General features: G+C 44.8%; 1 protein-coding gene across 2 annotated transcripts in view; it reads left to right on the top strand.

The window, feature by feature from the left end:
* The window catches only part of GALNT14 (polypeptide N-acetylgalactosaminyltransferase 14), a 203,599-nt gene that overhangs the window by 118,572 nt on the left and 59,829 nt on the right, over positions 1-25,198 (top strand). For both annotated transcript variants that reach the window (XM_050948561.1, XM_050948562.1), the window contains exon 3: positions 7,822-7,920. In XM_050948561.1, the coding sequence (XP_050804518.1) occupies positions 7,822-7,920 (99 nt within the window). The remainder of the gene's footprint in view (positions 1-7,821; positions 7,921-25,198) is intronic.

Consider the following 25,198-nt stretch of genomic DNA (forward strand, 5'->3'; position numbering starts at 1 on the left):
TATTAGTTTTCATGCACCTCAGAGGCTGAACAGACCCCACGCTATGGTCAGCCAAGCTCGGCAAGGGGTTGGCATAAGCAACAGCTCTACACTCTTTCTTCCCTGCCTTGTTGCAGGATTTCAGAGTATGCACAGAGCTCACAGACTGTGATGGACATGGTAGTGCAAACACAAGCAGTGCCATAAATTTTTTTAAAGGAACAATCTTGGTTTCCTAAAAATGTTGTGTTTTTTTTTTCCTTGTTGGCAATTGGATAACCTATGAGGTACCATGAGCAGCAGAAAGCATTTATCCAGTGACAGCCCGAGGTAGCACAGGCAGCTCTTAATGGGTTTATTTTCATTATTACAGCAATTTTAGGGCGGCATGCTGCAATTTTCACTTGCGGGGACGTATTAAATTGAAATTACTCCAGATGTAATTGTCACACAGAATAAGCCTGGACATGCTGAATTTAACGCTTTTCCAAGCTGTGGTTTTTATTGCCCAAGCAAGTGCCAAAAAAAACACTTGTAGTCAACCGCTTAAACTGTGCTCTGCCTCTTCAGGAACCAGGGGGTTAGCTGCTGTTACATTTGGAAACAAACATGGGGGCTAGGAGGAAGAACCTTGCTAGAACTTTTCATTCCTTTTTATCCGACTGAAAAATTTCCCCATTCATCTTCATTTCCTCTTGCTCAGACTGGTGTCAATCAGGAATAACAGCACTGGAGCTATGCATGTACAAAACTGATGTGGGAGGAGACCTGGGGCTGTGGTGCTCAGGGTCAGATATACAAAGCATGACTGGAAGCCTTACTTCCAGGAGCCATCCCATGCCCAACTACAGCCGGACCTGAGCCACAGTGTTCAGAGCCAGAAGGGAATTTTACCAGCGTAATGGTGCACTCGGACCTCGGGTCCAAGTCTCCATTGCCCTGCATCTTGTGTGGTGATATACACCTGGGCAATGTGGGTGTAAAACCAGGTCAGAACAGTGGCACTTTATACCCATTTGATAGGTGCAGGCTCTGAATCAGGCCCCCCAGATGCAAGGCAGTAGAGAATCAGGCCCCTGGGGGGTTGATTCAGCCCGTTACGCAGAGTTAGGACCCAAGCTTGCAGATCTTGAAAGTGTTTGGATTTGGAGCTTTGGCTGTTCTACCAACTTCCTGCCTGAAGAAAACATTGGCTGCTTGCTAATCAGATACTGTACATAAGCGACTGTACTGTAACTGCAGCTGGCGTTTTAAAGGTGTATGACACCCAAATACAAGGAATCTGCATCACGTCTCTTTGGAATTGATAAATCTGCACATCTCCTAAACTGTCTGGGTCACGTATTTTGCAAGTGCTTTCCACACCCTTTCTTTTCGTTGCCAAAAATAGCATCCCTTGTTTGATACACTGAATTTCTTGCTGGTGCCAGGTTCAAAATGGGTGGAAGGACACATATCTGGGAGCAGTTAGGGGATAAATGTTTATAAGTAACGTGGAGAGAGCAGGACCGGCGCTAGTGTTTTTAGCGCCCTAGGCACACGGCCATTTTGCCGCTTCGCGCACTGGTCCTGTGGCTCCGGTGGACCTGCCGCAGTCGTGCCTGCGGAGAGGGTCTGCTGGCCTGCGGGAGGTCCACCGGAGCCTCGGGACCAGGGGACCCTCCGCAGGCATGACTGCGACAGGTCCACTGGAGCCACCTGCCACCCCCCCCGTGCAAAATGCTGCCCCCCCAATAATCCTGGCGCCCTAGGCAATTGCCTAGGCCGCCTAAATGGAAGCGCCGGCCCTGGGAGAGAGTCATTATAGAGTCTGTAACAAGCAAGCAGCATTCAGATCAGAGACATGTTTAGTTTTAGTTCTCATATAAGCTAATAGAAGAAAACTACTGTGAGTGTGAGTGTATTATTGTAGGACCCAGGAGACATGGTGAGTTGCTGTTTGGTAACTCTCTGCTCTCACATCCCTGAAATGTAACTTTGATAAATGAAAGGTGTTGTGTAACCCACACACCTCCTGGCTGTGGTGTTCTGTCCCATCTAGTGGCACCTGGACCACTTAGAGAGAGTTAAGAGTCTGCTCTACAGTCTTAGCTAAGAGCCAGTTGGCAGTAGAGGCTCATGCACTAAGTTCAAGAGGTCCCAGATTTGATCCCGCCAGCCAACAACCGGGGTCTGTCAGCGTTACAGGTGCATGTGGGCCAATGTCATCAGCCCTTCTCCTATATCCTGGTGGGCTCTGCACTTTCAGGATCCTTGGAGAAGGGCCCTATGGTCTATCTTGGATAACGCAGCACAGATGTCTGGCCAATGTGCAGTGCCAGTTATAAAAGAGCATACAAGCTGCTTGGGTGGGATAGAAAACCCAAGGGGAAATGAGATACAGAGGACATGATGTTGGACATTGGCTATCCTACTGCATTCAAGTTCAGCTGTTTCTCTTTAAGGATACAGTGAAGGCTAAAAGGACTCCAAAGAGCAGCAAAGATGTTAGAGGCTTATCCGGCTTTATTGAGCTGGATACTCAGCTGGTGTAAATCAGTACAGCTCTGTTGAAGTCAGTGAAACCAGCTGAGAATCACAATGATTCCAAGATCTAAGATGTTTTAGTTTGGGAAGGAGACCAGTTGGGGGGCTGTGGTTCTGGATCCTGGACTCCATAGTCTAAAGACTGTAGTGAAAACAGTCTCTCCTTTCTATCCTGTCCCGATGGCCATATTGTGTTATTAAAGAACAGTGAATTTAGAAACAATCAATTTAGAACCTATGGAATTCATTGCCTCAGGAAGTCAATGTGTTTCCCTTTTCTAGGGACGGACCTGAACAAAAACTGCATGGCTGGACTTGCCCCTAAACATTAGGCAAGTTCAACTAGGATCTCTGCTTTGTATATTTGACCCTTCTCTAGTCTGTTCTCTAACTCTCACTTATCATCCTGCTGGTCTGTGCACTTACAGGACTAGAAGGTCAACAAACAAAACTGTGTGGGAGTTCAGTCCCATAAAGGAAAAGAAGAGAGAGATCTTCTGAGATATCTCCCTTTTTCTGCTGCTTTAAACCCCACCCCCACGTAGTTTATTCTGTTTGATTTATACTCTGTCAGTGATTCCTTCTATCCTGCTGGAGTAAATATTGACAAAACAGGCGGGCTCAGATGAAAAAAGATCTCAGTGTGATGCTGCAAGCCTACTGAGACAAAATGAGAATTCCGCATGATGCTCACAAAGCTGCTAAAATGGCACATGGAATAAAAATCTCATAGATGACCTCATGCCAGAAGCTTGTGTGTGCATCAGCATCCTCACTGAGGACCTGCTTTTGATGTCATTCGTGCTGGTGCCAATGGGGAATGACTCCATGGAAAGCAATGGTGCCAAGCTGCCGTAAGTCAGATCAGCGTCAGGTCCCAGAGTTTCTGTAGCAGAAAAGCCATTGAAATATGTCAAAGGAGCCTTTTAAAAATTGTTTCTGTTGTAAGAGACTGATTAGTTTTCAGGCTCCACAGAGAAACCTGTTGATGGTGACGCAAGGCAAAGTCTGGGGGATTTAACTACAAAGCTCCTTCAGGCTGTGTGAAATACCACAGGAATGAGCACAGTGCGGTGCAGGGGGCTGGAGAGGGCTGGGCCTCTACACACCATGAACACTGGGAGATTGTTCTCCATTCAGCCCATCACTGTTATACACTGACGTAGGACTTCACGTGCCACTTCTGCACTAGGTTATTTCTACCGCAAAAGGCCAAGAAGTGAAGGGATACTCATGTATGGGAACAATGAGGTGGCCTGAGTTGTTTGTTACGTTATGGAAGCCCCAGAGCCCCAGGTTGTATGAGATTGAGGTCCCATTGTGCTTTAACAACATTGACAAGAAAGAGGCAGTCCCTGCCTCAGAATGCTTGCAAACTGAATAGACAAGATAAAGGGATTTGCTCATGGTCCTTGACAGATGCAGGAACAGAACCCAGGTCTCCTAATTTTCAGAGCAGTGTTATAGCCGCTAAACCAGTGATCCCCAAACTTTTTAGGATTGTGTGCCCCCTTGCTCCTGTCTGCATCCCCTGCCCCCGGTGGAGGTCAGGGGGTAAAACAGACAGGAGTAAGGGGGCTGAGGCTGGGGGTGGAGCCAGGAGTGAAGCTACACCAAGGCTGGGGACGGGCCCAGGCCTGGGGCCAGGAGTCAGGACTGCGGCTGGGGGCAGGGCTGGAGCAGAGCTGGGGGCAGGGTGGGGCTGAGTGGTGCTCCCTTCCCGCCCTCTGTGCGGGCTTGCCCTCCCCATCTATTTTCCCCCAAACATTCCTCTTTGCCCCCCTCGGGAGGCATGCCCCACAGTTTGGGGATCCAAAGCTTCAATTGCCCACATTTTTGTCCCCAGTTGGCACTGAAATCCTGATTTCCTGAACTCTGGTTGGTTCTGTGAAATGCTATATACTGTGCACTTGTTTGTAGGTTTGGCTCACTCGTGTTAGAAACTGAACCGTATAGCCTATAGGACTAACCTGCTTATTGCATATATATATATATATATATATATATATATATATATATATATATAGTAACTCCTCACTTAAGGTTGTAGTTATGTTCCTGAAAAATGCGACTTTAAGTGAAATAATGTTAAGCAAATCCAATTTCCCCATAAGAATGAATGTAAATGGAGGGGGTTAGGTTCTAGGGAAATTTTTTGTTGCCGTACAGTACAGTACTCTAGTTGGGAGGTGCCCCCGCCTTACCCCACACAGGCACAGCCCATTGGCACTGGAGACAATGAGGCAGGCAAGGAGGCTGAAGGTGCTGTAGGCTAGGAGAAGCACACTGCGCAGTAGTAGTGGCAGCTTCCCCTACTCTGCAAGCACCAGCGGTGGGGGGTTCAACCCTCAGCCCACCCACTCCACCCCTTCCCCTAAGCCCCCACACTTAACCCGCCTCTTCTTCCCCCACCCCTTACGCCGCACACCATGTCCTTGCTCTTCCCCCTCCCTCCCCTGCCTCCTGCCCGCGGCAATCAGCTGGCTTGCAGCGGTCAGGAGGCAGGAAGGATGGGGGAGGAGCAAGGACAAGGCACACAGTCTCCCCCTCCCTCCCCTGCCTCCTGAACACCGCAAGCCAGCTGATTGCCATGGGCAGGAGGCAGAGGAGGGAGGAAGGAGCCTGCGCGCTGAGTCCTCGATCCTCCCCACTCCCTCCTGAATGCTGCAAGCCAGCTGATTGCTGTGGGCAGGAGGCGGGGGGAGGAGGTGTAAGGCGCCGGTCCACGGGTCTGCTGGTGGGTGGGAGGTGCTGGGGGGGGAGTAGAGGAGCTTATGGGGGTCTGCCAGCTGTGAACAAATCAGGTAGCCAAACAACATTATAGTGAAGCATTGCACAACTTTAAATGGAGCATGTTCTGTAATTGAGCAGGGACGCAAGATCGAAACAATGTTAAGTGAGAGGATGTTAAGTGGGGAGTTACTGTGTGTGTGCGTGTGTGTGTGTATATATATACAATATATATATCTTTTTCTTATAGTTTAAGTATTTGGTTTATTGTAATAGGTTTATAGATTTATATTAAAAATAAGTTTGGCTGTAATGCAAGAGACCTACAGGCCAAAAACCTGTATGTTAAGCTAAGTTAGCATATCTATATTAAGACCTTTTACCCAGAAAGCAAAGTTGACCTATATATTGAGACTTGTTACCTAAATAGATAAGCACCCACGCATATGTCTAAGACCGTTTATCTAGACTAATAGACAATGGAAGAATGACATGGAGGGGGGTTCAATTGGTACCCACAGACTAAACAGGTACACTACAAGGAAAGAACTGAAATGACTAAAGAACAGAAATAATATATGTGCATAGGTACATGTCATCAATATACACAAACGTACTAGCCTATGGGGTAAGTGTGCCCTAACATTTTGTGGGTGAGGAATGAAATTTGAGCAGAGGAGGAAAGATTTCTGGCACTTGTGCCCTATAAAAGAGGTGACCCACCTTGCTAGAGTATTCTTTTTCTACTCTATTTCTATTCCTCTTTCTCTTCTCTTCTATCTACCTACTATGACTACTACTATTAGTAGGCTGTACTTGTTCTTCTTAAACTTTCTAAGTTTCAAGGGAACTAGGCTAAGCTTGGTTTCCCTAAGCTTTTATTCTTAGTTTATTAGGTTTTGATTTTAAGTTTGTTAGTCAAGTAAACCCTAAGTTAGTTTTGATAGTTTTTAGCATTAGTTTCTTCTAAGCACTGCATCCCTCACTCAAGGCTGGTCCTGTGTTATCAAGGAAGGGTGTGAGTATATTAACCAAAGCTTTGTAGCGTATAATCCTATACACCTCTTCCCCAATATAATGTGATCCGATATAACACGAATTTGGCTATAACGCGGTAAAGCAGCGCTCCGGGGAGACGGGGCTGCACACTCCGGCAGATCAAATCTAGTTCGATATAACATGGTTTCACGTATAATGCGGTAAGATTTTTTGGCTCCCGAGGACAGCGTTATATCGAGGTAGAGGTGTATTACCATATGTATCTTTTGAATAGCAGTCATGCATTTGTAACTTTGTAACTCTGATTATTTTACTATTTAATTATTATTTCATTGATTTTAATAAAAAGTCTTTAAGGCTATATCTGTCTCAGTGTGAGCTTCCTGTCATACCCCGGGGGGCTTTTGTAAATTGTGTGGAGCCTGATTCGGGACAAGAACTTTTATCTTCTGATCAAACAGATTGGCAAGCCTAAAACCCATACTAATTAATATTAATAATTTATTGTTATTAATATTATTAATTCATTAAAACAAAAAATAAAATTGAAACATTAAATTAGTACACTCTAAACCAGCCTACAACCAAGTGAGTGAGTGACTTGGAAAAGGAAGAGCTTTCTTGGGGAAGGGAGAAGAACTGAGATGTAGTGCTGGTAACTCCAAGAGGGCATGTGAACTTGAAAGGAGTATTGTCTAGCGGTTAGAGCAAAGGACTAGGGGCCAGGATACCTAGGTTCTAATTGTGGCTCTGCCACTACCTCATTTTTGGCTTTGGGCATTTCACATAACCTCTCTGTGCCTCAGTTGACTCTTTGTAAAGTAGGAGGAATAATACCAGCAGTACAGTATTGTGAGGATTAGTAATTAATGTGTATAAAGTCTTTTAGATCCCTAGATGAAGGGTGCTAGAGAAGCAGAGAGTCTGACTCTTATACTGTAGCTGCATCTGAGAAATATTCTTTGTGCATTTATTCATACATCACTTAGGGCTGGATGAGCAAATGTTTTCAGTGGGTTTGATCACTTCTCAGTCAAAAGAGCCCCTAGATCTGGGAGCTCACCCCGAGCCTTCTGGAAGGGACCAGCTACAGGGGGTAGAGTCCTGTGCCCTGGGTCCCAATCCCCAAAGTGCAGGAGAAGGACAGGGCTGGTCAGGCTGTCAGGAACTCTTCTGGGCTGGCCCCACTGCATAATATTGTTTGTGTTGTGATGTAACAATATTTGTGCCAGGAATGCACATCAAAAGTCTGTTTGGATCCCTCAAACACTGTGTCTATATAAGCTGAACCTCTCTGGGGATGTCCACTGCTAGTCACAGTAGGGTTACCCACACCCAGAAACAAAGCTGAATGAAAGGGGGATGGTAGAATTCCCAGGCAACTTATCCCACACAGCAGAATGTTATAGATTCTGGGTCAAACAGAAATGCATAGCTCAGAAAACCACTATTTTAGTAGTGTCAGGAGAACCCGGAATGAGTACCATCTACCTTTACCCTATGCCTTTAATGTTTATGTCTATTAAATAAGCAGCCATTTTACATTCCAGAACTTTAGTGATACCCGTATCTTTTCCAACTTCTCAGATGTACTACTTTGCACTATCGTTCGGATCTGCCATCAACAAGTATCATCATCACCTTCCACAATGAAGCCAGGTCCACCCTGTTAAGAACTATCAGAAGGTAAGACAGACTCATGCAAAGGAATATGCGAGTGCAGCATGGTTTTTTTGATCCTGCTCCAAAAGCATGTGTGCCACTTTCCTCACAGTATGACAGATACTCCTTCACATTTCAAAAAAGGTTAGATGTTTGCATGAATAATAACAGCGTTTTCAGCTACGCTTACCAGGGTAAAATTACAAAGGTTACTAACCCAGGTCCTAAGATGATCGGTAGCTGAGGATAGCATGAGATCTGACTTCTGGTAAGTAGTTTTGCACAAGGAGGTGCATTATGGAGTGGCTTCCTTTGCACTATGTGACAATGGTCACTGTCGGGAGCTGGTCACCAATCTAGATGGATCTCGGGGGATGGCAGTTTTTATATTCATTTGACTATCAACGCTGAGCTGTGTTTTGCCATAGTCAGCAGGGGATATCTGTGGCTTTGCAGAGGTCTGCTTTAGTATCATTTTTTGAGCTTCTCCAGTGACACCTGAAGGCCACATGGGATGCCAGCAAGGAGAGTTAACTGAGAAGCTCTGATGATTCACAAAGAGGCTGCATTTTCAAGGGCAGTTTCTGAGCTCGTCTATATGAGCTGTGGAGAGGTCTGGGCACATGGCCATTCTTCCATTTGTTGGTTTGTTATTGACTGTGGTTTACTGTTTGGGGATATAGTATATTCTTCATTTTCACTGCAGGTTTTCTAAAAGAAGCTTTGAATTTCAGTGTGGGTCTTGAATCTACATAGCTCTTTGCTGTGGAATGGAAAGATTTCTTGTAACCTATCCACACCTTCTGTCCTGAGGGTTAGATCTGTGCACCTTGTCCAGTGGCTTATCCCATAGGAATGGTCAGATGCACTCAGTCCTGTTTCCATAATAAACATTTGACAGGTGGATTTCACACTCATGTAAGTAAGGGAAGGGTATAGACTCATCAAGTGTAAGGCCAGATGGGACCACCAAAGCTTCTTGTTTGACCTCCTGTATATTTCAGGAGGTATATTACAGGAGGTCAACACCATCTGGCCACCCGCATCCCAAGCCAATAACCGGAATTAGACCAAAGCTTTACAATCCTCAGGAGGCTAAACTATTATGTGCCCCAGGCAGAGAACAGGAGGGATCAAAATTCACCAATGCCTCAGACCCCTGCAATGGCAGGGAATTGATTGATATCACTGCCTGGAGCCAGGCAATAGTCGTTGCACATATGCAACTCCTGTTCATCCTTTGATGGGCAACAGAGCCTGAAGTTCAGTCCAATGCTGCATAAACTTCCTTCTCATAGGCCTGTGCCTTGGTCATTGTGGCCTGCAGCCCCTCCTGCTATCACGGTCCTGGGCATCTCAGGAGCCGAGTCTGCCAAATGTGACTAATTGTACTTGCTTGGTGACATGGACAAATTTCCACAGAGTATGACACACATCTGCAAATGTTTCTTTACGGCCACTCCAACTCAGACCACATCCCTAGCTGCTGTAAATCAGCAGGGTTCCACTAACGTCTAGACAGCTGGGTTGATTTACACCAGCTAAAGACCTGGCCCCAGGCCTGCTCCTGGCCCTACTGGTGAGAACCACAGATGTTAAAGAGCCCTTTGCCATCAGACGTAGGTTGCTGCCTGGGGGCCAGATTCGTCTTTGCTTGCTACACATCTCCTTCACCCCTTTGAGCACCTGGTGGCTTCATCTGTCTGAGAGCAGAACCCTTTCTCGGGAAGAAACGTGCATGCTAGGAGTGCGTTTGACCGTTCGGCAACTGAATTCCTGCTTTCCTTTATGGCAGCACTCCCCATCCCAGCTCCTTCATGTCTCACCTCATACTGTGTCACTACCTCCCTTTTTCTGGGTGGATCTAATATACACACAGCACCGTCTCTCTTCACTCTGTACTGGCTCCTGTTGAGTTCGTTTAGATGGAATACAGGTTAGCATAACCCAGTTACTGTCCAACATTAAACAGTGTTAAACAAGGCTCGGGGCTTGGTATACAGAGATCTTAGCCTCCAGAGATCTCAGTAAGGAGCTGCTGGACTAGAACGTGACTCTGCACATCTCCACCAGGCCTCAGAGAACCATATGGAAGGAGCACTGGGGAGATTAAGTGTGTTAGGAAGAACCGCTCAAAAGGACCATAGTAACAGCAGCCTGTGACCATCTGATGGGCCCAGGCTCACTATTTAACCCAGGAGGGTGCCCCAGGAAGTTTTCTGAGCAGCCATGAAGACTTCTAGTTTGTGGGGCTCTAAACCTCACCTTGCTTGCTGATCTCCAGTCTCTGACCTGGCCTGACTCTGATCCTGGCTCTAGCAATTACTCTGATCCCTCCACACTGACTACTGCCTTGTGACTGCCCTGGGCTTGGTGACAGCAGCCCAGCTGTGACTGCTCGGTCAGACTGCCTATGCCTAGGACCCTTACAGTACCATGATGAACGTCCCATTAAAATCTTTCTAACCTTTTACAGATACCAAAATAGATACAGAATAGATACAGAAAAGAAAGAAAAACGTTCATTTTAACAACACTTCCTTTTACCTTTCTCTTTAGCCGGAGAGAGTTGTGGAGGGGAAAAAATCACGTTTGATAGTCTCTTAGAGGATATCAAAGATGGTAATAACTGTCCTTGGGGAGAAAAGAGAAGAACTTAGTTGAGAAGGGCTGGCACTGTTAACATCTACTCCTGTTTCATCTCAGGTGTTTGGGATTCCGCTGGAGTTGGTAGGGGTGGTGATGTCATCTGGGTCCCACACTTTCTGGCCCACTCTGATCAGGTCATTCCTCAGGATTAGGGTGAAGATGGTCTGGAGTCCCAGAAAACAGTGGCAGTGGCAGCCATGATGGTGACGCTCACTTCAGTAGCTTCTGTTTGTTCTTTCCTTATTTTTCCTCCAAAGTCTTTCATTAAGGACTCACAAAGGGATTGATGGGTGCAATAGCCCATCCCCTCATTATTTTGTCCACCACTTAGGCCTCCTATCTGACACCCCAATTTTGGTTCACGAATTCCTGATTCCATGTGTTCTGCTTTTACTAAGCATGATTTTAACATATTCCTTGAACACTATCAGTGGGCCCTTTTGTTTAGACTAATTTAGTCTGTCTCCTTTTTGTGCCTTTCCCCATCAACATTTATCACTATAGGGTACTGTGACATCTCACATATTTTTTACAGCTGAGCTCACAATTAGAGTAAATTTGTAGGCTCATTTATCACAACATTTCTGACCTGAGTTTGGACTGATCCAGGATCCAGCCCCTCATCTTTAAAGCCAACAATGGGCAACGCTTAGTTCTCCGAGACCACCTCCCTGCCACTATCATGCATGACAGGAGGTCTCCAGGGGGAGGTTCTGTGCAGTTCCATGGTACCTAAGGTCAAGATGAACCCAACCTCTTACCACTTTTAAGGTCTGTTTGAGCTCCTCGCTTCAGAGTGGCTTTCCCCAGTAATGGAGAAGCAGAATGATGCAGAAGTATTACTCCTGGGAGACAACCTCTAGGAGTGATGATGACATGTGAAAGTGTTAGGATCACAGTATACTCCTCATATTGTGCCTAGCTACTGTGGTGATGGGTACATACACATGTAGACAGGTAGTCGTTTTATTATAATTATGGTTGGATTAGAAATGCAAAATAAGTAGATTTCTCTCTTATTCCTTGTTCCTCTGTCATATTTTTCCCATGGAATTGTCCCTGATTTCCATGTCATTAACAGCCCTTTCATTCATCCTTTTTTTCGCTCCTTCATGGAGATGTTTTGTTTGATTAGGTTACTTTGATTCCACTCTTGAGCCATTGTGATTTCACTCACGGCTTTTGTCCTTGTAGCTCCTCCTCCCTTCCCACATCTCTCTATCCAATCTGGCTCACATGTTTTGGCTGGTGATGTGCACCATAAGGGTTGGTTCTAATTACAGTACCTACTTGCCACAAAATAACCTCGACATGTCACCATGGACCTGTGGGTATTTTCTTTCCAGCCACAGTGCAATGGCCTGGAATGGTCAGTTTTACTATTTGTACTGGATCAAACCAGGGCTGGATAAATGTGGACAGATAAAACAAATTAAAGGTGAAGCAAACCCAACCCCAAACTCCTCCACCTCCCACTTCCTTGAGGTGGGTTCCCAGAGCTCTCCTGTGCTGGTCCTTGGGAAATGACTGGCTATGCCCATGGGATTGGCTCCTGGAGCCAGTGCTGTCTGTTCATGTGGCTTGTGATGCTGAGGTTGGGTTCAACAGACTCAGTCTGGATTCAATCCCAAACAGGCTGCCCAGCCATAGACCAGACCCTGGGGGCTCCAGCTGTTGTTAGGAAAGAAGACTGCTGACTCAATTCTTGCCCTACCTCTGCTCAACCCTAAACATGCACACACCTCCATTTCCTGCCTGCCTTTGGACCCTATTCAGATCTTGTTTCCTCTTCAGCCTTTGTAGGCTAATTTATCCAGCCCTCTGGTCTGTTTTTTCTCACTCAGCAAATGCTTGGCTTAATTATATCTTACAGATCTCTGTTCCATGACATCGGAAACATCTTGGATCATTTTTTTCATGTGACAAACAACATGAAATCTGTCTTAATACTACTTCATGCTTCTGTAGCAGCTTCCGTCGAAGGATCTCAAAGCACTTTATGTGCAATAACACTAATAGTCATACCTAGCTCTTGTATAGCACTTTTCATCAGTACATCTCAAAGTGCAAAGGATGGTAAGTATCATTATCCCCATTTGTCTACTGGAGAAATTGAGGCACAGAGTGGTTACCTGATTTGCCCCAGGTCATCCAGCAGGTCAGTGGTAGAGCCTGGAATAGAGAGCCAGATGTTTTGAGTCCCAGTTGAGTGCTCCATCCACTATCTTTTTTAATTAAGCCTCTCACTAGCATTGTGAAATTAGTACGCACTATCCATTCTCCTTTTATAAATGGGGATAAAGTGAGGCAGAAAGAGGTTGTTTGACTTGTCTCAGGTCACAGAGAGAATGAATGGCAGTCAGGGAGAGAACTCTAATCACTAGGTAACACTGCCTCTTTGTTTCACTGTTCATCGTCTCTCTACCATGGATTTCTTCTTCCCTGCAAAGTTATTCCTGAGCACCATACAGTGCCTAGCACAATGGGATCCTGGTCTTTATGGTTCCAAGGTGCTATAGTAATATAAATAATAATTAATAATATTTTGTGCCTGGCTAGGGGTCAGAGAGGTGCGGTTTTGGCCCTCAGTTTGGCTGCCTGGCAGTGAAATAAGAATGACCACTCCTAAGAGTCTTCATAACAAATCAATGGGAATCATCATCATAAACACGAGGAACAAGAATGGGAAAGAGAAATTGCATCTTGTAAAATTCACAGGAGCGGGGATAGGCTGTAGCGTCCTAACTGGACACATCAACCAATTGGAGCATGTTGGATGTATTTACTGAAGATGAGCAAACAGTGGGGGTTTACCATTAATAATCTTTTGAATTCAAAAGTAAGTGTCAATTTAACCCTGTTTGAGGCCTTTTCCATGGACATCTGAGATCTCTACTAGTTTGAATCCTCATCTAAAGTGGGGTTTTAGCTTGAATACTTAATATTCTCTGTAAGCAAACTTTGAATTGGATTGTAAAATCTGCACATCCTGCTCAATCCTCAGTGGCATGATTGTTGTGTGAGTTCCGCCACTACTCAGTGTGACACACCGTGTGGATGTCACACTTTGAGCATCTGCAGTGCACCATTTGTGAACGATCTGCATCCCGAGAATTAGTCACTGACAAAAATTAGAAGATCATGTTGAATAATTACTCTGTTCAAGAAACTCATGGTCTGTTCCACACCATTTGCCAACAGGAGAAAAAAAGGAAAAAATCATTGAATCCATGATTCTCTGGGAATTATTTTATCAGCATTACTATATGTGAACATCTCAAGGACTAGGTAGGTTCTTAGGGCCAAAGCAAAAAAACAGAAACAAAAAAGGAGGATAGGAAGGGAGAAAAAAGGGGCAGATGGGAAGAAAGATGGCATCGTCATTAAGGGTATATTTCACTGGGCATGAGGAGACCTGGGTTCATTTCCTGACTCTGCTACATATTTTCTATGTGATCTTGGGCAAGTCACTTAATCTCTCTGTGCCTCAGTTCCCCAGGTGTAACATAGCACTGCCCTACCTCACAGGGCAGTTGTGAGGAGGATAAACACATTAAAGACATTCATAGACTATGGTGATGGGGCCATATAAATACCTGAAAACAGAGAGTGAAAAAGAAATTGGAACCCCTTTGCAGCTGTCTGCCCTAATTGCCATCCTTTATTTCCTTTCCCACAATCTTTTCTTTCTGATCTCTCCCTCTGCCTCCTACAAACTTGAATTGAAAAAGAAAACTCCATGTCATTTTCCTGCCCCTGCTGCCCTGCTCCTCCCTAGGGAGAGCTGAAGGAGCTCCACAGTGATGCAGCAGTTATTGGAGGGTAAAGAGCAATGCTGAAGTGAAGGAGCTGGACTCGACAGGGCCTGGGTCAACCGTAAAGGTTCTTAACAGTGATTACTGGTAACATCTTACCATCATGTAACTCTGTCTATCCAGAAGGACCCAGAGGTGCTTTGCAAGTGCATGTGGTAATACCTCCTGCATCTCCCACTGAAGTGCAGCCAACTCTGGGGTGGAGCATTCTGTGCTTTATGGGCTTGATCCAGAGAAGCATCCACCAAAGTCAATCGTTGCTCACCTTGCAAGACAAAAAATTGAAGATAAATCCTGCATCCACCTGAAACAATGAGGGGGATTTTAGGGGAGACAGTGGAATTCCCCAGACTGGAATCTGATCGGAACAGCAGGGTTGATGGGCCTATGCTTGTAAAATGTCATCACATGTCATCTTTAATGAACCCAGGTGATCAGGACCTCCGTTTTATGTCTTATCCGAAAGATAACTGGGGCAGTCTGAGAAGTTTTAGAATCAGCCAAACTCTTGTAAGAACTCAGTAGGACAGGAATTGTGAAGTGCCAGTGACTGGCAGCCTGCTAGGTGAGGAATTGCTGCAATGTATGATAGTGTAGGCAAAGCGCCCCAAGCTCACTGGGGAATTACTGTCCTCAGAGCTGCAGGCAAGGCAGATGCCAAATTGGGCAGCAAGAAAGAGGCAGGGATGGAGCAGGCTACTCCAGAGCCTGAAGTGAGGAAGGAAAGGAGTGGCATCTGGAGTATTACCTCTGCATCCACCTCCCTGCTCTGTCCTGTTCTAAGCTCCCTAGAGCACACTCTTAGCTGGGCTGCATTCTCCAGCCAATGGATGGGTTGTCTACCCATTGCTGAGGAATCCCCTCAGTCTCATTCTTTTCAATGTTGCCTGACAAATTTCAGCACTGCCTGAAACCATCTCAGTGTCTTTTAGGTGGCATTTTATCACTAGGGAAATTTTGTTTCTGACCTCCACAGGTAATCACTCAGCTTAAGTCTTGAAGCCTCCTACTGCAAGACAAGCCCAGGAAAGAAACCAACAGAACTCCACTGGCCATCACATATAGTCCCCAGCTAAAACCCCTCCAACACATCATCAGGGATCTATATCCCATCCTGGACAATGATCCCTCACTTTCACAGACCTAGGTGGCAGGCCAGTCCTCGCCCACAGACAAAGCCGCCAACCTGAAGCATATTCTCACCAGTAACTACACACCGCACCACAGTAACTCTAACTCAGGATCCAATCCATGCAACAAACCTCGATGCCAACTCTGCCCACATATCTACACCAGCGACACCATCACAGGACCTAACCAGATCATCCACACCATCACCGGTTCATTCACCTGTACATCCACCAATGTAATATACACCATCATATGCCAGCAATGCCCCTCTGCTATGTACATTGGCCAAACTGGACAGTCCCTACGTAAAAGGATAAATGGACACAAATCAGATATTAGGAATGGCAATATACAAAAACCTGTAGGAGAACACTTCAATCTCCCTGGACACACAATAGCAAATTTAAAGGTAGCCGTCCTGCAGCAAAAAAACTTCAGGACCAGACTTCAAAGAGAAACTGCTGATCTTCAGTTCATCTGCAAATTTGACATCAGCTCAGGATTAAACCAAGATTGTGAATGGCTAGCTAACTACAAAAGCAGTTTCTCCTCCCTTGGTGTTCACACCTCAGCTGCTGGAAGAGGGCCTTATCCTCCTTGATTGAACTAACCTCGTTATCTCCAGCCTGATTCTTGCTTGCATATATATACCTGCCTTTGGAAAGTTCCACTATATGCATCCGACGAAGTGGGTGTTCACCCTCGAAAGCTCATGCTCCAAAACGTCTGTTAGTCTATAAGGTGCCACAGGACTCTTTGCTGCTATTCCTTTGGGTGGTCTTAATTTGTCCAAACTAACATTGTTGAAAATGTTATTTTATTCATGTAATATCTTTTAACGCACAGGTCTGCATTGGGGGAGCTGCTGATGGGCACAGTCCCAGCCAGCAGTTCTGGGAGGCTGTGACCCTAAGCACCCCGCTATTCACGCCCTACACACTACTGCAATGATAGTTGTACAAAATATGCCTTGTGAGGTATCATTTGAAAACTAATAACACTCTGGTCAATTATATGATTGTGGAACATATGTGACAAGGCTGCCTGTGGAATTACAGATGTCTTCTGCTATTATGTTTTAAAGTCTGTATTTGAACAAAGTAGAAAAAAGGTCTCCCCAGGTCTCGAATACAGATGAAGCAGGGTGACCAGTGACTGTGGAATTGTAATTTACACATGTAAACAAAACCATCAAAGCTCACAGGGTGATTGAGGAATCAATGTGTCTGGGTCAGAAAGGATTGTGTGTAAGCTTGTCTAACCAACCTGGTCATCAGGCAGAGGCATTTACATAAAAGGTAAACAAGGCCATCAAACCAACAAGGGGAAGAGGTAATGACTCATCTATCAACAGGGGATGGAGACTGCACCCTTGGGAAGACTTGCTGCTTCTTTAAGCAGGGCCAGCGAACTGTAAGAGAGATGCTTTTAAGAGGTTTACTGGGCTATTAAGAGAGGGGCACCTAAGATGACAAGTATCAGAGGGGTAGCCGTGTTAGTCTGGATCTGTAAAAGCAGCAAAGAATCCTGTGGCACCTTATAGACTAACAGACGATTTGGAGCATGAGCTTTCGTGGGTGAATACCCACTTCTTCAGATGCATGTGGTGGAAATTTCCAGGGGCAGTATATATATGCTAGCAAGCAAGCTAGAGATAACGAGGTCAGTTCAATCAGGGAGGATGAGGCCCTGTTCTAGCAGTTGAGGTGTGAAAACCAAGAGAGGAGAAACTGGTTCTGTAGTTGGCAAGCCATTCACAGTCTTTGTTCAATCCTGAGCTGATGGTGTCAAATTTGCAGATGAACTGAAGCTCAGCAGTTTCTCTTTGAAGTCTGGTCCTGAAGTTTTTTTGCTGCAGGATGGCCACCTTCAGGTCTGCAATAGTGTGGCCAGGGAGGTTGAAGTGCTCCCCTACAGGTTTTTGTATATTGCCATTCCTAATGTCTGATTTGTGTCCATTTATCCTTTTCCGTAGAGACTGTCCAGTTTGGCCAATGTACATAGCAGAGAGGCATTGCTGGCATTGGTGGATGTGCAGGTGAATGAACCAGTGATGGTGTGGCTGATCTGGTTAGGTCCTGTGATGGTGTCGCTGGTGTAGATATGTGGGCAGAGTTGGCATCGAGGTTTGTTGCATGGATTGGTTCCTGAGCTAGAGTTATTATGGTGCGGTGTGCAGTTACTGGTGAGAATATGTTTCAGGTTGGCAGGTTGTCTGTGGGCAAGGACTGGCCTGCCACCCAAGGCCTGTGAAAGTGTGGGATCATTGTCCAGGATGGGTTGTAGATCCTTGATGATGCGTTGGAGGGGTTTTAGCTGGGGGCTGTATGTGATGGCCAGTGGAGTCCTGTTGGTTTCTTTCTTGGGTTTGTCTTGCAGTAGGAGGCTTCTGGGTACACGTCTGGCTCTGTTGATCTGTTTCCTTATTTCCTCGTGCGGGTATTGTAGTTTTGAGAATGCTTGGTGGAGATTTTGTAGGTGTTGGTCTCTGTCTGAGGGGTTAGAGCAGATGCGGTTGTACCTCAGTGCTTGGCTGTAGACAATGGATCTTGTGATGTGTCCGGGATGGAAGCTGGAGGCATGAAGGTAGGCATAGCGGTCGGTAGGTTTTCGATATAGGGTGGTGTTAATGTGACCATCACTTATTTGCACTGTGGTGTCAAGAAAGCGGACCTCCCGGGTAGATTGGTCCAGGCTGAAGTTGATGGTGGGGTGGAAGCTGTTGAAATCGTGGTGGAATTTTTCCAGAGTCTCCTTCCCATGGGTCCAGATGATGAAGATGTCATCAATGTAGCGTAGGTAGAGAAGGGGCGTGAGTGGACGAGAGCTGAGGAAGCGTTGTTCCAGGTCGGCCATAAAGATATTGGCATATTGTGGGGCCATGCGGGTGCCCATAGCAGTGCCACTGATCTGGAGATATATATTGTCATCAAATTTGAAATAGTTGTGTGTAAGTATAAAGGCACAGAGCTCAGCAGCCAGTTGTGCTGTGGCATCGTCAGGGATAGTGTTCCTGACAGCTTGTATTCCATCTGTGTGTGGGATGTTTGTGTAGAGAGCCTCTACATCCATGGTGGCTAGGATGGTGTTTTCTGGGAGGTGACCAATGCATTGTAGTTTCCTCAATATGCCAATATCTTTATGGCCGACCTGGAACAACGCTTCCTCAGCTCTCGGTCCACTTTCTTGACACCACAGTGCAAATAAGTGGTGGTCACATTAACACCACCCTATATCGAAAACCTACCGACCGCTATTCCTACCTTCATGCCTCCAGCTTCCATCCCGGACACATCACAAGATCCATTGTCTACAGCCAAGCACTGAGGTACAACCGCATCTGCTCTAACCCCTCAGACAGAGACCAACACCTACAAAATCTCCACCAAGCATTCTCAAAACTACAATACCCGCACGAGGAAATAAGGAAACAGATCAACAGAGCCAGACGTGTACCCAGAAGCCTCCTACTGCAAGACAAACCCAAGAAAGAAACCAACAGGACTCCACTGGCCATCACATACAGCCCCCAGCTAAAACCCCTCCAACGCATCATCAAGGATCTACAACCCATCCTGGACAATGATCCCACACTTTCACAGGCCTTGGGTGGCAGGCCAGTCCTTGCCCACAGACAACCTGCCAACCTGAAACATATTCTCACCAGTAACTGCACACCGCACCATAATAACTCTAGCTCAGGAACCAATCCATGCAACAAACCTCGATGCCAACTCTGCCCACATATCTACACCAGCGACACCATCACAGGACCTAACCAGATCAGCCACACCATCACTGGTTCATTCACCTGCACATCCACCAATGTAATATACGCCATTATATGCCAGCAATGCCCCTCTGCTATGTACATTGGCCAAACTGGACAGTCTCTACGGAAAAGGATAAATGGACACAAATCAGACATTAGGAATGGCAATATACAAAAACCTGTAGGGGAGCACTTCAACCTCCCTGGCCACACTATTGCAGACCTTAAGGTGGCCATCCTGCAGCAAAAAAACTTCAGGACCAGACTTCAAAGAGAAACTGCCGAGCTTCAGTTCATCTGCAAATTTGACACCATCAGCTCAGGATTGAACAAAGACTGTGAATGGCTTGCCAACTACAGAACCAGTTTCTCCTCTCTTGGTTTTCACACCTCAACTGCTAGAACAGGGCCTCATCCTCCCTGATTGAACTGACCTCGTTATCTCTAGCTTGCTTGCTAGCATATATATACTGCCCCTGGAAATTTCCACCACATGCATCTGAAGAAGTGGGTATTCACCCACGAAAGCTCATGCTCCAAATCGTCTGTTAGTCTATAAGGTGCCACAGGATTCTAAGATGACAAGGGAAACCAGCACCTCATACTTCTGTGGAAGGACCTGAATGAGAGACAGCTAACCAAGGTGGACCAAGAGTGAGCCAAATGATCTTAAACAAGTGGTGTAAACTGATGCGGTTCCACTGACTTCAGTGGAGATACGCTTATACCAGCTGATGGTTTGGCACTGAACTCTATCACTCTGTTAACATCCAAGGATGTAACCAAATCAGGGCAGAGCTCAGTCCCATGTATAGCGTCAGTCTGATTAGAGTTTTAATGATGCTGTAACATAGGTCCTAATCGTGGTACGTGGGATCTTACCTTTTTCCGAGGATCTAATCCCTCCTACTGCTAACATCTGGCTTAGACTCTGTCTCTTCTCACTGCATAGCACAGCTCCTTCTCTTGTATTTAAATGCTTAGGTTCCATCTTGCTCTCTTTTTTCATTTCCAAAGCCAGATTTTCAATGATTTTACAACTGTTCCACCTTAGCCTTTAAGCTCCGATGTGGCATGCTGTTAAGAATGCTTTCCAAACATAGGCTCCTTGTGTTGGGAGATGTGCAGTTTTACTCCACTGTGTGGTCGTTATTTATTCTTTAAATCTGCAGTCTGAGTCTACAGAGTTGGATTCTGGAGGCTTAATTATTTACCTCTTATTGACAACCCAAAAAACACCCTTGGGCAAAAATCTTGATATGGGCACTGCACATCCCAGATCAAATATTTAGATAATTAATTAGTGGGTAGACTGTCATGTATTTAATTTTCCAATACCCACAAGTAGAAGCAGGCCCTGTCTGGGCAGTTAACGCCTTGCAACCTCCCCTCTCCATGTAATCTGGTGTGTACTCTACAGTTGCTGAGAAAACTGAGTGGTGAAGCCATGCATCCAATCCCCAGGCAGTATGTCTGTCCTATATAGAGGCTGTGCCATAGCTCAAATGGCTCTAATTAAAACAAGCCAGGTGTTACACTGAAACTGTATAATTAGCACTTCGTGCTGGCTATTTTTTTCCTCTCTCTTCTCCCCACCCCCCAACCCTGCCCATTTTTATAAATTTGCTAATTGTCTCTCACAGTGAGTAAATATACAGCTCTGCATGCGCTTTTACCTTTTGATGTTAACATAAGAGAACTCTTGAATTACAAAAAGCTGGTGGGTATTGGAGAGAATAAAATGCGGAAGCTGCAGTGTAATCTAAGCTCATTATGGTTATTCTTGGTGTAATATCTCTCTCCATCTCCTACATAATTAGTCAGATTGGATTGTTGGAGCAGTTTATTTTAATGGGCACTGTGTCTCCTCTTTTGCTCTGTCTGATTTCAATAACCATGACCTCCAGCCTCTCCGACGCTTTGTGATGTTGTTGGGTTCTTTTCCAACAGGCCCCATTATGTTGCCATGGAGAGAATTAAGGGTTCGTAAATACAAACAAATTAAGGTCCGAAGTCATTTTTATAAACCAGCAAGTATTAAGGGGTGACAAAAGTACACACCAGCAAAAGATGTAGGCTCAGGTCTGCAAATACTGGCCTCTCTTGTCTGCATCCACATTTTGCCTGCCTCAGTGTTAATTTTGCACTGATAATTATATACAGGTGGCATTTCAGACCTAATTCTACAAACACTTACTCCAGGGGTAGGCAACCTATGGCACGCGTGCCAAAGGTGGCACACGAGCTAATTTTCAGTGGCACTCTCACTGCCCAGGTCCTGGCCACCGGTCCGGGGGGCTCTGCATTTTAATTTAATTTTAAATGAAGTTTCTTAAACATTTTAAAACCCTTATTTACTTTAAATACAACAATAGTTTAGTTAAATATTATAGACTTCTAGAAAGAGACCTTCTAAAAACGTTAAAATGTATTACTGACACGCGAAACCTTAAATTAGAGTGAATAAATGAAGACTCGGCACCCCACTTCTGAAAGGTTGCGAACCCCTGGCTTACTCTGTCATGGGCATAATGAAGAGAATCCCTGGAAAATGCAAGTGACAAAGAAAGATGGAACCTACGATGAAAAGATAGGGTCAAATTCTGCTTGGTTACACCAGCATAATCTTGATTAAACCCAAGGAAACTACATTGGTGTCAATTCAAAGTAACAGAAAATAACCTAGCCCTTATTCGATAACTAGGAGAATTCACTAGGATAAATCCTGAGATCATTCCCTTTGATGGCAATGAGTGTTTTTGTGTGGTAGGAATGAGTAAAGACCTTGGGATTTGACCCAAAATACTTTGGTTTGTCTTGATTGTTTTCATTGCAGTATATTTGCCTGTATTTGATTTCAGAAAGAAAAGTGTTTATAAAGAAGAGGTACTTCAAAGAGAGGCAAATCACCAAGTGCTTTTACGTGTAAAAAGCAAAAGGAAAAAGAACCAAAAAAAAGCAAGCAAGCCGAGTGAGGATCTGGGTAATAGAAAAGCTGGCTTTCAGTTTTTAAGAGTGCCTTATAGAATATCTGATGAAATCCCTGTGACACCGAAAAGCTAACGTGTTCAGTGTTTCTGTTTCCAGTTGTTCCTGCAAACTGTCACACTGGGGGAGTGTATAATCTGCTGTGTTTTCAGTGGACTTGGTAACTTATTGTCCGATTAATACAACTCAGGTTGCAAATGTCTGTCAGGAATAGTGAATTTGACCTTGCTGGGAAGTGAATGCATTTTCTCTCAGCTTCTTGGGGAAGTAACTTACTCTTCTATTACATTCAGCCTTTGTTGCACAACTCTTTATACCACTGGCAGATGGTTGTTATTGGGCAGGTTTTTAGCAGTGCAGCCAGGAACTCCAAAGCTATAACATTTAGGGCCTGTAGGCATATGATTCTGATTCATCACACACAGTGGGTTTAGACCAGTGTAGCTCTACTGACTTTCAGGAATTTCTCCTGATTTACTGGTACACTTGTGCAGGCGAATGGCGAATCAGGCCTGTAGCTGTGATGTAGGTCTTTAGCTAAGTTATAGTGCTGTGGATGGGTGCAAGGGGGATGCGGTGCTGCTGGAAAGTGCTGTCTTTCATAAAGAGGTAAAAAATAAGGTGATATTAGGACACATTTGGCAAGAGTAGACTCGTTCTGGCCAGCCTGCATAGTGCTTCTCTAAGGTTCCCCAGGTGCTTTCAGTGGGATAATGTTTTCTTCCTGCACTGTCCTGAACAGATGCATAGTGATGCTGTTGCAGAACAGCTGCTGCATTTCAATGATGGCTGAAAATATATACATAAAATCTTCATAGTTTAATGTGATCTGCTTTGAGTGTAGCAAGCAGTGTCATTCGGGGCATGTATCATGTTCATGTATGACTCAGTGCAACTGCCACCACCCACCCATTCAAAAAATACACAGAGCAAATCACTGCCAAATGGGTGGTGAAATCCTGATCATTGTAATGCAGGCTTAAAAGTCAGGTGTCTTTTTTGGAAGCCTGACACTCATGGTTCTTCAGATTGCATTCATGGTGGTCAAGCTAAAGCTAGGGGGGGAAAGGATTTCCTTGCCTATGGACATTTTTGGAGATTTGGAAGAAACTTCCCATTCCAAACCAGGGAAAAATGTCGAAGTCTCAAAAATGTTTGTGAAAACGTGAAGAAAAAAACTTCAGGCCAATCAAAATGGTTTTTGTTTCGATAATTTTGAAACATTTTGTTTTGATTTTGCCCTTTTTTTATTTAACTTTTTTCTTAAATGAAAAATTAAAATTAGTTGGAAAGTGAAATGGAAAGTTGAAAAACGGGATTTTTTTCATTTAAAAAATGTCAAGGAGACCTGAAAATTTCTTGGTCGCTTTTTTTTTTTTTTTTCAAGTTGGGGAAATTTGTCTAAACTGACCTTTTCCAGTGACAAGCTTTGGCCTTGACCAATTGGTATTTTCCAGAAAAAAAAAAAGTTTTGTTGAAAAACTCCCTCTAACGTTACTGTTTCCATCTGTGGTGCCCATACCTGTATGATGTGATGTAATAATCCTGTAGAGTTCCATGGTCTGGTACAATCTCCTCCCAAAACAACTGGGCATGAAAACATCACCAGTCCTGAGAGCATCCCATGGCTTTTGGTTATGCTACGTATGTTCAGTGTAATAATCAATTTGATTTGATTTGCTTGCTGCTTGTCATTGTCTTAGGGTTATGGATTCATAGATTCATAGACTCTAGGACTCGAAGGGACCTCGAGAGGTCATCGAGTCCAGTCCCCTGCCCTCATGGCAGGACCAAATACTGTCTAGACCATCCCTGATAGACATTTATCTAACCTACTCTTAAATATCTCCAGAGATGGAGATTCCACAACCTCCCTAGGCAATTTATTCCAGTGTTTAACTACCCTGACAGTTAGGAACTTTTTCCCAATGTCCAACCTAAATCTCCCTTGCTGCAGTTTAAGCCCATTGCTTCTTGTTCTATCAATAGAGGCTAAGGTGAGCAAGTTTTCTCCCTCCTCCTGATGACACCCTTTTAGATACCTGAAAACTGCTATCATGTCCCCTCTCAGTCTTCTCTTTTCCAAACTAAATAAACCTAATTCTTTCAGCCTTCCTTCATAGGTCATGTTCTCAAGACCTTTAATCATTCTTGTTGCTCTTCTCTGGACCCTCTCCAATTTCTCCACATCTTTCTTGAAATGCGGAGCCCAGAACTGGACACAATACTCCAGTTGAGGCCTAACCAGCGCAGAGTAGAGCGGAAGAATGACTTCTAGTGTCTTGTTTACAACACATCTGTTAATGCATCCCAGAATCACGTTTGCTTTTTTTGCAACGGTATCACACTGTTGACTCATATTTAGTTTGTGGTCCACTATGACCCCTAGATATCTTTCTGCCATACTCCTTCCTAGACAGTCTCTTTCCATTCTTTATGTGTGAAACTGATTGTTCCTTCCTAAGTGGAGCACTTTGCATTTGTCTTTATTGAACTTTATCTGGTTTATCTCACACCATTTCTCCAATTTGTCCAGATCATTTTGAATTTTGACCCTGTCCTCCAAAGCAGTTGCAATCCCTCCCAGTTTGGTATCGTCTGCAAACTTAATAAGCGTACTTTCTATGCCAACATCTAAGTCATTGATGAAGATATTGAACAGAGCTGGTCCCAAAACAGCACCCTGCGGAACCCCACTTGTTATACCTTTCCAGCAGGATTGGGAGCCATTAATAACTACTCTCTGAGTATGGTTATCCAGCCAGTTATGCACCCACCTTATAGTAGCCCCATCTAAATTATATTTGCCTAGTTTATCGATAAGGATATCATGCGAGACCGTATCAAATGCCTTACTAAAGTCTAGGTCTACCACATCCACTGCTTCTTCCTTATCCACAAGACTCGTTATCCTATCAAAGAAAGCTATCAGATTGGTTTGACATGA

Source organism: Gopherus flavomarginatus, chromosome 4, assembly GCF_025201925.1.
Source record: "Gopherus flavomarginatus isolate rGopFla2 chromosome 4, rGopFla2.mat.asm, whole genome shotgun sequence".
Lineage (NCBI taxonomy): Eukaryota > Metazoa > Chordata > Testudines > Testudinidae > Gopherus > Gopherus flavomarginatus.